Raw genomic sequence first — 14662 nt, forward strand, 5'->3', positions numbered from 1 at the left:
GAAGCATTTGCAAAGCCAATAGGTCTGGGCAATGCCCGAGCTATTGGCCTTGTGAATGTCTTTTAGCCATGTTGTTGTTAGCCATGTAGCCATCTGCTGCTCAGCATAGCTGAAAGTCACTGAAAGCCCAGATTTTCAGGATGTAGAGCCGACGCAGAGTCTCTTCGCCTCCCCAATGTTGAGTTTGTCCGGCCCTTCCTAACATAAAAAGGCGACGTTGCCTGAGCTGGCAATATCAAGCGCTTTTTACAATGACCTTCAGCTATGAGATGTGCTGCTAGACAACATGGCCAAAAGACATTCACATTGAAAAGGCCAATAGCTTGGGCATTGCCGAGATATATTGGCTTTGCCAAATGCTTTTTAGGTGGTGACGGGTTCTTGATGAGCAATTGTGGAAGTGATAGTGAGAAACAGTAGAGGAGCTGTGAAGTGAAGCGATAATGTAGCGTTAATGGCCAGAGATGCAGACAAGGGAACCAGGTTCGAATCTCTGGTTGGCTGAACAGTTTGTGATTCTGGGCAAGTCACTTACACTTCTCCCTGAATACGACAATGAATGTGTCATTGTGTAATGTAACTGATGAGCACTTAAAGCGCTGTATTACCATCAGTTGGTGTTCGCACAATGGCAAGATCGAGGATGGAATAAGTGCTCCCAATACCATCGGATCATGATTTGTTTTGTTTGTTAAATAGTAGCAATGAGGGAGGTAGTTTAGAGTAGGGGGTCAATCAGGGAAGCAGGAGGGATAGGTATGCAATGATGGGAGAGGGCAGGGGAAGCAATAATGAACAGGTTAAAAAATACCTTAATTGAAGCAGGAATAGCGACAAAAATGAATGTCATTGTGGAATGTAACTGGGGAGTTCTTTAAATACTCTAAAACCATTGGTTCGCGCTATGGCAAGACTTAGGACGGAGCAAGTGCTCTAATACTATTTGATCGTGCAAAATAAATAAACAAGTTTTGTTCATGTGTTAATACATTTTTAAGAAGTGCATTTGTTTATGTACAAGCGCATGCATTTTAGTGGTATGTGTATATGTGTATAAGGAAGACAATGGCAAGATGGAGGATGGAATGAGCGCTTCGATACCATTGAATCGCACACCAAAAAAAGAAAGTAGCATCTATGAGGGAAGTAGTGGGGAAACAGGTCAAAAGCAGGGAATCAGGAAGGGATGGAGATGGGGAGATGGGCAAGCAATGGCAGGAGGAAGCAACAGTGAAGAGGTTAAAAAAAATACTATTGGATCATGCAAAAAAGTGCTGTTTATGTTTTAACAACATTTTAAGAAATGCATTTATGTATACGTGCATGCATTTTAGTGGTATTTGTGTATGTCCAAGGGAGATGTCCTGAAAACACAAGTACTCCTTTGGAGTGCTGGAAAACAAAGAACAAAATACCTCCGCAAACCGTGAGCAGTGGAGACATACTTGGTCCATGCGCTATGGGGGAGCCAAACACAAGAATAGGTCAGGACGCCCTCATGCCATGATGAATGGCATCAAAGAAAATTAGAGCAATGCTGAAGTTTAACAATGGTAGGAGATGGGCGGCCTGTAAGCCCACAGATAGAACTCAACACGTCTCTGTGAGACAGTACATGCGCTGTCGAGCCGAGCAGCACATGTGCTATCTAGTCGAGGCCTAAAAACAATAGATTTTGAGGCAAATCCTACTGACGTTGCCAATGCTTGTTACGTTTAAGTGATTTTTTACATTAAGTGATTTATCCATAATCACAAAATATGGAACTGAGGCATGGGATAGGGAGAGGATGTGGCGTCCTTTCTGGCTAGTATGTGGCATAAATGCCCGGCTTCGAGTTTCGGTGGCGGTTTTACACCCTACATTCACTTATTCTCGCTGTGCCTATTAAAATGAATGTGCCTTTGTGTAAAGTAACTGGTGGTAAAGTAAAGGACTTTAATCCCTTTGGCTGGTGTTGGCGCTATATAAAACTGCCCTAAAAAAACTCAATTGTGCTAATTTAAAGCGCTCCAGTTCCTTCGGGTGGTGTTGGCGGTATATAACAAGGCACAAAAAAAGTAACTGGTGCTTTTGTAAAGCACTCCAATACCTTTGGGTGGTGTTAGCGCTACATAAAACTGCACAAAAAAATGTGAAAAACAAAGTCGTGGTGGAGGGGATCTGTGCTACGGAGTTTAACTGGGAAAAGCAGCGACAGGCGGAACGTGGACGGGCAACCAACAGCAAATGCGGTCTGCCACAGTAAGATTAAGTGATTTGGCCCTAATCACATGTGGAACTGAAGCCGAGGCTAGGGAGAGAATGTGGTGTCCTTGGGACAGGATGTGGCGTAAGGACCACAGCTATCAACTGTGCAGCTGGGAAACCGTATTTGAGTTTGGCGTCGAATTAACATCCTTGATTCAGGTAAAATCACTTAATATCCCTGTACCTACAACAATGAATGTGTCCTTGTTTAAAGGAAATGGTTCTAACGTAAAATGATCCAATACCTTTGGGTTGTGGTAGTGCTATATAAAACTGCACAAAAAAGCCAGAAATCTGTGTTAAACTAGTTTACAGTTGTGAACATGAGGAAATGCATTGCATCAACAACCACATTAAAAGGACTACTTTTGCCGTGGATAATTGAGGGGCAGGCAGACCTTGATGACATAAAAACTCAGTTTAGCTCCTTTGAAGAGAATTCAAGTTAAGCAGCAATGGCGCATGGAAATACTTCACTGGTGAATGCGGAAAAAATTAAGAAAGTATCCCGACTGGAGAAATTTGAAAAAATGGAGGTTCACCCTATGAAATGAAAAGCAACAATGTGGAACAGGAACAGTTCAATAATTTTGCACAGGATAAATGTGGATATGCAATTACAGCAAAAGACACAAGTACTTTAGAAGCTCTGACATGCCCTCTGATAATGGATACCTGATTCTCTTGAAGTCTGATTTTCCATCTATAAACACCATTGCCAAACAGCCGCATATGGTGTCAACACTAGGACCCACACTTGCTGAAAATAAACTGAGACTACATGTATGCCAAGTAAGAGCAGCCGTGCACACATGCTTCAATCATCACGTCAAGTATACACTCATTAAAAAGCAGAACACCACCACTCACTAGAACAAAACAGACTACAATGGGGGTTTAAAGCACTGATGGAATCGGGGGAGGGGGTCAATTGTGGACAGGGCAAACATCGGGAGGTGCAAAGGAGCAAGCAGTGATGGAAGGGAGTTGTGGGGAAAACGAAAAGCAGAAGCAGTGACGTGTAGGGGTGATCTGGGAGCGGGTGGGAGGAGACAGCTGGTTAGAGCACGAGCACTGTGTAGCGTACTGAAAAAGAAAGAAAAAGGTAGGTCCTAAAATGATGGTAAAAACTTGAGCTGTGGATCTTTACAAGTACTTAGTCAGTGCTCTGGGGGAAGGGCTAAACACTAAGAGGCAAAATCATGCATGCCAGGGACGAATGGTGACAAAGAATATGAGACAGACGATGGACCGAGCAAATGCAGTGGTGTTGCAAGACCTTTTGCCGCTCGTGACGGCCCCTGCGTTTACATGTAAGAGCAGGGTGGCGGGTGGTGCTGAAGATTTCTGCCCTTGCCACCCCGTGACGCCCACAGGTAAGGGTTAGGGGAGGAGGCTGCCACCCCCAAAACTCGTGCTGCCTGGGGCGGACACCCTTGCTTTGCCACTACACAAATAGGAAGCCTGTGTGTGGTCTGAAGTCCACAGATTAAACTCATGTCTATTTGCAACTGTGCATGGGCTCTCTAGCTTAGACCTAAAAAGGACCTAAGAGTTTAGGGGTAAATGTGGATGCAAATAAAGGAAAACGGAGGCTAAAAAGAATTAGATTATGGCTTTATTTCAGATTAGTGCAGTGCCCATTGTGTGCGCAAGAATTAATTTACAGCATATCTGTTAGAATTGCTTAAACTGCCCAGTGAATATACAAATCGTTTCAACCATAAAGTGTCTCCTTTTGAACCCTACACACCTGCTTCACGTTTGTGACTGTAAAGTTTGTGTTGATAAGCCATTGCTTAACTTCAGAACCATCAACACAACTCAGTCATTTGGCTACCCTAAGACAGTGCTTTACCACCAACCATTATTTAAATTATTGCAATAATTTTACGACTTTTCCAGGGCTCTGTGATTTATCTTCAGTTTTGGTAGTCGTGCAAGAAAATTATTCATTGGTTTTGATACGTTTTTCTTAAGACCATTAAGGTGTGTGCTAAATTTTGCAAATGCCATTCCACATCTTATTCTGTAACTGTGAGAAGTTGGCCTGATGTATGATGTCTCCAATTCTGGGGGCACCTTGTATCAGTCTCCTGTCTGGGGAGGTGTAGCACCTCCCTGTGACAGGAAACTCTTTGTCCAAGCCTCCCCTGCCAGGTTTCGGTCAGCAGCAGGAGGCCAGACTTGTGTCTGTGGCAGCAGCATCCATTTTGTGATGCTGAGGCTCTGGTTAGATTTAACCGCGTTTAAGTAAAGTAACATGTCTTCTCCCTCTAGAAGGGTGGAATGCTACCCCCGTCGCCAGAACCGGCGAGGGGGTAGTATTCCGAAGTGTATGACACCCTACACAACATGTTTTGATAAAGCCAAACCAAAGTTAGCAATAACCGCGAGGATTATAATGTACTTAAGAGTATATGGTATGGCAATATCCTGGAACAGCTATAAGGAAATGGTTCCAAAAGCTGCAGACCGGCTCAGCTCATGCTAGAGCACCATCTCACATAAAACCAAGCACTCTACCTCCAGGATTGTTAAGGCCTGCCATAGGAGTGATTGCTAGGCATATATGTGTTCAGATATAGGTTTAGATATAGGTAGACTATATCTAAGCAAGGGGTGATTACACCACCTTGCCCCAGCTGAGTGATCAGCCAGTTGTGTCGATTTGAATAGCCAGCCAGGGGTGGCAAAAGATATGCTGCAGCCCCTGGTAGGCCTTGGATGCACCTATGCCCTGGGTACCTATAGTACACTGTACAGGGGCTGATAAGGTGACCCAAGCCAATTAGTTATGCACCTAGGGTACATGGAGTCCATTTTAAAGAGAGCAGATAGCCTGGGACCCTGATTAGCAGGATTCCCAGGCCAGCTAAGTCGAAAACCAGCTAAACACAAGGCAAAAAACTGGGGTAACCATAGTCCGGTATCCACCTTCCTACATACCCCCCCCCACCCCCCCAAACGAAAGGAGATAAGGCTATCCTTGACCAGGTAAGCCTATATTGCCTAAGTGGCCATATAAGGAAGTACCTGCACTAGCATGGTTACCCCCTGTCTCATGGTCCACTAAGCAATCCCTCACCCTAGGGGTATCAGAGGGTCTCCACCATAGGAAATTACTACCTGTAGTGTGTTTTGGCAAAGTAAAAGGCTGGTGTTGAGATGGAGTACTGAAGTGAGGCTCCACTAATGTAGGGCTCAACTTCATCCAATCACTATCCACCATGGATGCCTTTCTTTCCATGACTGAGTTGCACTGTGCTCTCAGGGTCAACCTCTGGCTGCCTACAGCTGGAGGCTGGATCCCTTTGGTTGGCTTACTGGAGGGACAGGTCAGGTTTGGGGCCTTGGGGTCCCAGGTTTGGCTGTGCCCAACAGTGTCCATCTGGGGGAGGTCCCTAACTAGTTGTTAGGGGGATCCCTGAGGAGTTTTTAAAGTTTTCACCTTGCTAGGGCTGCTAGCTTTGGTGCCCCTAATCTGCTGATGGGGGTGTTTTATTTGACAGGGGGCCCTTTGGGGCCCACTGACCTCCTTGACCTCTGCAGCCCTGGGCTGACTGAGGCAGGGTAGAGAGGGGCAGGTTACCTGCTCCAGACTGGGTCCCACCTTGGAAGGGTCCACTGACATCAGGGGCTCTGCCAGGCTAGGCCTGACTACCTCTGGGGCAGTTTCTTCACAAGGGGTAAGATCAGTTCCCTGAGGAGGCTAATCCTTTCCTAAAGTCTGGTGGGAGGGAGATGTATCTTCCTCCTCAATGCTCTCTGTTTGTGTGGAGTGATCCATAGTTTCAGGCTTCACAACACATTAATCTGTTTGAGTTTGGGCTGTGGCCATCACAGCCCCACCAACCTTTTCAGGAAGGGACTCAATTTGGGTATGGGCTGTTATCATCACAGCCCTGCTAACTTGTTCAGGGAAGGAATCTGCTTTAGATGGGGCTGAGTCTAGCACAGGCCTACCAACCTTTTCAGGAAGGACATCTTGGATTGGGGCTGTAGCCATCACAGCCCTACTAACCTTTCCATGGACATTTACAATTTTAGAATGGGTTTCTTGTTCCACCTCAGCCCAGGCTGAGATTTCTAAATCATTCCCAAGTAGACAATCTACAGGCAAGTTTGTTGACATTGCCACTCTTTTTGGGCCAGTGACACCTCCCCAGCTGAGATTTACCACTGCCATGGGATGATTTTTCTGCACTCCAACAATATTAGTCACCTGATATGTGGCACCAGGTAAAAGTTGCCTTGAGGGGACTAGATTCTCAGTCACCATAGTGATACTACCCCCTGTGTCTCTATAGGCCTCAACTTTTTGACTATATATGAGGGGCTCCTGTCTGTACTTGCTCAAAGTGTTTGGGCAATCAGTGAAGTTGGCAAACCCCATGCCATTTTCACAGACAAGAGTAGCTGTAGTTGGGGACCTGGTTAGGCCAGAGTCCACATGAGTTCCAAAAGTAAACCCAACCAAATTCTTGGGGGTGCTCCCACCACCTGGGGGATTACTACTAATAGTAACAGGAGGTTACGTGGAGGAATATTTTCTTTATTGCTGTTCTTTGGACAACAGCTATCTGTTTTCCAGTGGCCAGTCTGCTAACAGGCATGGCAATAAGGTTTCTTTGGGATAGAGGAAGTGTTTTGGGACCCACCCCCATCCTTGGAGTTTTGGGGCCCTATGGGAGACTTGTCTTTAGGTTTATTCCCACCTTTCTCTTGAGCTGTGGAAGTATCCTTCTTTTGGTCATTCCCCTGATTCTTAGGCCTAATCCTGGTTCTGACCCATTTGTCTGCCCTCTTACCCAATTCTTGGGGAGAGGCCAGATCTGAGTCCACCAGGTGCTGGTGCAAAAGCTGGGTTTGACAATTACTAAGGATCTGCTCCCTCATAATCAAATTATACAATCCTGTATAGTCATGTACTTTGCTGCCAAGTAACCCATCTTCCAGAGCCTTAGTAGCACAATCTACAAAATCAGTCCAGTCCTGAGTCTAAGCTTTTTGGGTATCTCTGAACAACAACCTGTATTGCTCAGTGGTTAGGCCAAACCCATCAATAAGAGCACTCTTCAGGACAGAGTAGTTTTTAGCATCCTCAGGTATAACAGTGAGGAGCTTATCTCTCCCTTTCTCAGAAAAGGAGTACCATAAGATTGCTGCCCACTGATCTTGGGGAACCTCCTGTACCATGCAGGCCCTCTCCAGAGCAGTTATCCATTTGTGGATGTCATCCCCTTCCCTATAGGGGGGCACAATCTTTGTCAGGTTTCTAGTATCATAGGACCTGTCTTTCTCTTTGGGAATAATGCTGCCACCAGTGGGTATCTCCCCACACAATTTCTGTTCCCTTGCTAAAGCAAGTTTAGCTTGGGCCAGGGCTATCTCTTCCCTCTCTATCTGGAGTTTGACAGCTCTCATCCTGGCCTTATGCTCTTTTCTCTGGGGGGAAGTCATTCCCCTTTAAAAAGCCCTTGAGGCACTAGAAAGGTTAGATTCCCTGGAAGGGGATCTCTCTCTTCTATTGCCTCGGAGTATTCTGCTATTGGGTCTGGGAAGGTGCTGTGTCTCCCCATCTCCATGTAGGCTCAAGTTAGCATGGCTAAGCCTCCTAACTTGGACCTGGTCATCCCCTTGATCATGATCTGAAACATCTGAATCACTTGATTCTGACTCCTCATCTACCTCTGGGGTGAAAGGTTCAGTTTCTGGGGGGTTTACCTCATCTCCTGTATTATCTGTGAGGACTGCTGTACCTTTAACAAGATCATCTGCCTCTAGGATACCTATCAGGATTGAGATAGTAGGGTTGTGACCCTTTTTCAGCCCCCTTGAGGCGCATAAGCCACTCAAGTCCTTGAAGCTGAGTTTTCCATATCTGGAAGGTACCTTGGGCAGGTCACCTGTCACAGGTAGAGAACTGGAAGTTTCACCTGTGCCAGACATGGCTAGTGAGGTGTAAGTGGTGCACTTACCTACACTAAGTGTTTTCCTAATGGAACCTTGCTAGTGAGTTGTAGTCAGGGTGTGCTACTCCCTTTGGTCTACAACTACTAAGTTCAGTAGAACTTAAGTATGTTAGCTTTGTTTTATATGTACCTATAGTACTTAATGTGATCTTTCAAATGATATAAAGATTGCAATGGTAAAACAACAGCAAGCTCAAATTCCAACCGCTGCACACCAATGTGAGAAGTTGGCCTGATGTATGATGTCTCCAATTCTGGGGGCACCTTGTATCAGTCCAAACAATCCCTTATGGTGGTGGTTGTAAGTCAACCTTGTAGACAAGCTATCCTAATGGTAGCATGGACTAAGCAGTCTTAGGCTAAACTCAAGAGGGCATGTGAAGCCAGCTGTTTTACCATATGCAATCCTGTAATATCAAATGAAAGGACACTACACAAGTTATATATTATAAAAATATATGTATTTATTACTAGAATAATCCTCTGTACTCTTTATGAGTGCAGAGGCACAAGCGTTTAAACAAAAGCACAGTTAAACATACACAAGTTGCACAATTTTTGATGAGCCCGGTGGCCACTCTAACCATATACTAAAATAGTGGTATAAGTACCACCTCTCGAACAATGGTAGGGCCTAGGGCCTTGTGAATCGCTGGGACTACTCGGGACTAACAGTGATGAAGTCGGGAGAGCCCCGCGGGACACGGGTGCAGTGCCTAAAGCACACGCATGCACCAATGCAAAGTCAATGGCGCGTAAAAGTTAGAAAAGTTACTGTTTTGGAAGTCTTCCGACTGGAATAGAATTACCCCACTTTAGACTAGGACACTAGAGGTGTAAACCACTACAGGAGCACCGGTGTTTGATCGTTACCTCACCCACAGGAAGCAGGTGCATAGGTGCCAAAGGGTGTCGGGTTTCGTTGTGGAGATCTATGGAGGCTGGAGATGAAGATGCTGCAGGCGGCCAGGAGAGAAGAGTCCGGTTGGATCCAAGGGTGGATCGAAGATGTAGAGTACCTGAAAGCAGAGGGGACAGAGTCTGGGTCACTAGCCAGTGACCAGGAAGGAACCAGGAAGGAACCAAGCAATGTCTGGCGCAATCAGGTGTTTGTCGAGAAGCTTGTCTCCGCTGCCACGTGGACTCTGGGGCATCGAGGGCGTCCAGGAGTGGATCACGAGCTGTCCCACGAAGGCTCTCGCTGTCGGCGGTGTCGGCTTCCGGATCGGAGTCAACAGGCCTTGGCAAATGCAACCCACGCAGGATTTGAAGATCGCTTCTTACTCGGACCAGCAAGGTCAGATAGATTGCTCCTTTTCAGGGGAGCGAGGGCCAGTCTGGAGCAACCAGACTAGCAGAGTAAGTTCAAGGATTCGTCGGTACTGGGGCCACTAGCCAACGGGCAAGTGACCGGACCAACGCGTCGAGCAGGAAAATGCAAAAGGGCCCCACGCAGCACTCGGTGAGTGTGGAGGGGAGATCTTCGGTGCAAAAGCTGCTCAGGGCTGGGGCTTCTCAAACCCCAATGCACAGCTTCGAGGGAGCCTCGGGAGCTGCACGGTCAGCACTTCGTAGTTTTTCCAAGATGGCCGGCTCCAGGCTCCACGCTTCACGTCGCCGCCAAGGGACTCAGATTCGCTGGGACTGTGGATCGGGCTGTTAGAAGTCAGGGAAGCTGGGTCTCGTCGATCTCTGTCGCTCGAGTTCCGGCAGGAACTGCAACAAAGCAAACCGTTTGGCGCTGGATGGTGCCTGTTTGCAGTTTTCCACGTCGAGTGGGATGTCGAAGGGTCCAGAATTCTGTATCAAAGTTTCAGTCAGGATAATCTGATGTGCACTGGCACAGCTCCTACCTTTATTCCAAATCAAGGGGCTGGATTACCTGCTAGGTCCCTCCTATGGGTGGGACCCAGGAAGGGGGTGGTTACACCCCTTTCCCTTTGTCCAGTTTCGCGCCAGAGCTGGGGCTGGATTGCCCCAGAACCGGTTTGACTGGATTTTGCATGGGACACCTTGTGTGCCCCAGGCAGTGTCTAGTTTCTTTCAGCCCTCCCTGCCCCAATCCACTATCTCCTGTCTGGGGTGGTGTAGCACCTCCCTGTGACGGGAAACTCTTTGTCCAAGCCTCCCCTGCCAGGTTTCGGTCAGCAGCAGGAGTCCAGACTTGTGTCTGTGGCAGCAGCATCCATTTTGTGATGCTGAGGCTCTGGTTAGATTTAACCGCGTTTAAGTAAAGTAACATGTCTTCTCCCTCTAGAAGGGTGGAATGCTACCCCCGTCGCCAGAACTGGCGAGGGGGTAGTATTCCAAAGTGTATGACACCTTACACGACATGTTTTGATAAAGCCAAACCAAAGTTAGCAATAACCGCGAGGATTATAATGTACTTAAGAGTATATGGTATGGCAATATCCTGGAACAGCTATAAGGAAATGTTTCCGAAAGCTGCAGACCGGCTCAGCTCATGCTAGAGCACCATCTCACATAAAACCAAGCACTCTGCCTCCAGGATTGTTAAGGCCTGCCATAGGAGTGACTGATAGGCATATATGTGTCCAGATATAGGTTTAGATATAGGTATACTATATCTAAGCAAGGGGTGATTACATCACCTTCCCCAGCTGAGTGATCAGCCAGTTGTGTCTATTTGAATAGCCAGCCAGGGGTGGCAAAAGATATGCTGCAGCCCCTGGTAGGCCTTGGATGCACCTATGCCCTGGGTACCTATAGTACACTGTACAGGGGCTGATAAGGTGACCCAAGCCAATTAGTTATGCACCTAGGGTACATGGAGTCCATTTTAAAGAGAGAGCCGATAGCCTGGGACCCTGATTAGCAGGATCCCAGGCCAACTAAGTCGAAAACCAGCTAAACACAAGGCAAAAAATCTGGGGTAACCATAGTCAGGTATCCACCTTCCTACAGTAAACTTTCTCACTGCCTAGTGTCATAATGGTAAATAAGTCCATGTAGCCGAGGTGTAGATAAATGAAGCAGGTTTATTGATCAAGATCATAGATGGTATTGAAGGTAGAAGTAGATCATAAGGTGAGCCCCACCAGGAGCAGCTCCCTTGCTGCTCAGCCCATACTCCCAACTGACACTCATCCACCAGGCATCCCCGACATTCCATTACCTCACATGCACCAGGATTCCACAGCACATCCACTTTGGCTGAGCAGCAAGGCAGAGGATCAGGAAAGATGCATAGCACTGAGAACCAGATACCACACATCTTCACCCTTATATAACTGCAACCAAATGAATACAAGACGTAAGCATGTCCATAGCATAAGAGACATAAATGGGTACATGCTGGAAACAACATAATGGAAAATTGCAAAGCAAGAACACACAGCATTTCATGGAAAGATATGCAATACAGCCATAAGATGAAATTAACCGAAGCATCAAACATGGAACAGGAAGGCAGAGGATCAGGAAAGATGCATAGCACTGAGAACCAGATACCACACCTAGACGTTTTAACTTTTGTTTTATTGTGTCTGATCTTCAGTTATCCTCCAGAGATCTTCCACTTCTATTTTTAACTTTAACTGGTTCCCTCTCTCTTCGTGCATTGGACATTTTAGTTTCAACAAATCCTCCTCATACATTTATTTTTTTCCTCTTGCTGTTTGTTAGTGATTGAGGATATATTTTAAGGGTTCTTTAAAAGTATCTACATTTATTAGTTGTTGCAATATCCTATGCAAGCCTTAGAAAAGCGGCTTCTCTGATGAAAGTCTCTGGGACGGCAAATCATATTTTGTGTTAGAAGATGTCTAACTAGATTCCAGGTTTACTAGATGAATGAATAATACTAAAGCATTGCAAACCATAACTTTCTAGGTTACTTGCCCCCGAAAATGTGGTTCTTGTGGGATGAGAGAACACCCATTCAGGTTCTTCTCCTTTATTCAGCTCTCATGAATCAGATGCTTCAATGACATCCTCTGCTCGTGACATTAATTGAGATGATCATCTGGGTCTTTTTTACATCCCCCTATTCCTCTGCACTCGACAAAGCCCCCACAGAATTTGAGGCTGGGATACGCAGACCTTTTGCTTGATATGTCTGCCAGGGCTGCAAACATAATGCTAGTTAATCACATCACCCTAAAAAAAACAGCTCATATTTTAAGGTCTGAAGGTTAGTGGCCTCAGGGTGTCATGGAGGTTTCACTTTTAACACATAACAAGCAACCAAAAGGAAACGCTGGGCTCAGCTATCTTCTGCATCGGGATCTTTCTAAAGACCTGCTAACAATTCGGGAGGAGTTGTAACTATCCCTCCTTAGATATGGTGTCTCACAATCCAACATTCAAGTGGCGCCCCAGGGCAGTGGACAACATGATTGCCACGTGGGAGATGTTTATAGAGTGGTCAGCCAGCACTTTTTGCCCTTTGCACATCAGTTTTGACTGGCATATATTAACTACATAGAATGATTAGACTGATAATCAATAGACAATTCTGTTGAAGGAACGATCAAAGCTTTTACGTTAATTACCAGGCAGACGACATAAACTTGCTTCTAGTATTCTGCATGAGCATCATCTTATGTTAAATGCAAACCAGTCCATTTACCAGATTCTCATAGATTGTATTGTGGCATTCCTTGCAGAATTTCATATTTGTGTCTTATTTGCAGATTATCTTGGTTGTGGTCCCCTCTGAAGAAACAGATGAAAGTGACTTGATCATGGAAGTAAATGCTGGGGTGGGCGGACAAGAAGCAATGCTGTTCACATCGGAGATGTTTGATATGTACCAGAGATATGCGGCATATAGGTGCTGGAATTTTGAAATACTTGAATATTTTAAGAGTGAATTAGGTAAGTTGCAGGCGCAAACGCAGACAGATTACTCAACCAAGAAGTACGAATTACTTAATTTTACAACAACATTGAAGCTCTTATACAACATTATAAAATATGAAACAATTAGATTTTTGTTCCTTTTGAAAAATTTCCTTTGAAGCTTGCCAGATTGATGGTTTCGCATTTGGAGAGAGTAAGCTAGCAGGTTTGGCATTAGCCTTTAGTTAACGTGCCGTAACGCAGACTCCACATGTGGTTTCTGCTAATTACTACAGCAAGGCAGGCCATCCTCCTGGGACTGCTGTCCACAAGGACTCTCAATGCACCCACCACCTTTGCCCCACACCCTGTCCTCTGTGCAGAGACCATGGCTATAATTGTTAACCAATCACCATCCGATAATAGCTAAACCATCATGTGTTACAATAGTCTCCTGCTTCGTACCACTAACAAAAAATATAAATCTGATTCGAATTAAAATTTTAGATTGAGATAGTGCCAGCCCAAGAGCCTTGTAATCCTATTGAGTAGTGAATATGAATAATAACTGATTTGATTAAGGTGCCTGAGAGAATCCTATACTACAAAGGTTTACTCTGTATAGGTAAACTCACTTTGTTAATCTGGCACATCCCTTCTGATTCTGAATGCCATGCCACATTTCAAACTGCATTGTTTATGTATGCTTTTAGAAAGTAATATTACTTTGTGTTTGCTTTTTCCGCCCTAAGTTGACGGGTATACCCAGACATGGGTCCCTTGCACACTTTGCCACTGGATTCAAGCTAGCCTGGCTAATGAGGGCTGTTTACCCGAAACTGTTCCCAGGATTTTTGTTTCCGGTCCAGGGAAGACCACTTGGCAGTTCGGGCTGGATTGTTCCCATGAGGAACAAGGTCAAGACTGATTTGCATATGGCTGGGGCTGAACTGGGCTGGCAAAGGGAGCTAAGGAACATAGATGGATTCAACCCAGATCTGTGACTGGGGTGGGTGTCTGAAAATTTTCAGTGTCCTGTCAATCATCTCCTTGTGTTTGCAAAGCAATATTGCTTGACAGCACATAACGGTCTAGTGTCATGAGTGTAGTATCCAGCTGCTTAATCTTTTTGAGTAGCTGTTCACCTTAAATGGCTAGTCTGGATCATTTTATATCGGAGTGAGAGCTTTGGATTAAATTGAAAGTCCGAGAGGGAAAGGCGAAGCTGTGCAAGGACACCTTGCTGCAGACTCTAAGAGTTCAATCCAGGCGTTCTCTGAGGTGAAAACTTTCCTTAAGAGCTTGTCTTTGTGAGGTTACCTTTGGAGCCCATTCCCCAGTCTGTAACAACATTTTTGATCAGATGTAATTGGTGTAAGAAGCCCTTTCCCTAACCACGAATGTTGCTGGTGTGAACGGTTGAAGATTATATGTTATATTGTAAGCAATTTCTAGAATCCCAGATTCAACAATTGGGTGTTGATGCTGATATCGAGAAGCTTCTAGGCAGAAGTCCACTCTGATGAGTCGTTGACTCCACTCTTTGGAATTATTAGTGGTCGCCTACAGTTACGGAAAAAATATTGGGCAACCCATTCACGCAAAAAATATATATAACCAAAATGGCTGCCTGC

At 45.5% G+C, this 14662-nt stretch overlaps 1 protein-coding gene across 1 annotated transcript in view; it reads left to right on the forward strand.

Annotated features, from left to right (window-relative positions):
• Window positions 1–14662, forward strand: part of MTRF1L (mitochondrial translation release factor 1 like) — a 265821-nt gene that overhangs the window by 59626 nt on the left and 191533 nt on the right. The window contains exon 3 of the mRNA XM_078649049.1: window positions 12881–13064. Coding sequence (XP_078505175.1) covers window positions 12881–13064 — 184 coding nt within the window. The remainder of the gene's footprint in view (window positions 1–12880; window positions 13065–14662) is intronic.

The sequence above is a fragment of the Lissotriton helveticus genome, chromosome 6 (genome assembly GCF_964261635.1).
Source record: "Lissotriton helveticus chromosome 6, aLisHel1.1, whole genome shotgun sequence".
Lineage (NCBI taxonomy): Eukaryota > Metazoa > Chordata > Amphibia > Caudata > Salamandridae > Lissotriton > Lissotriton helveticus.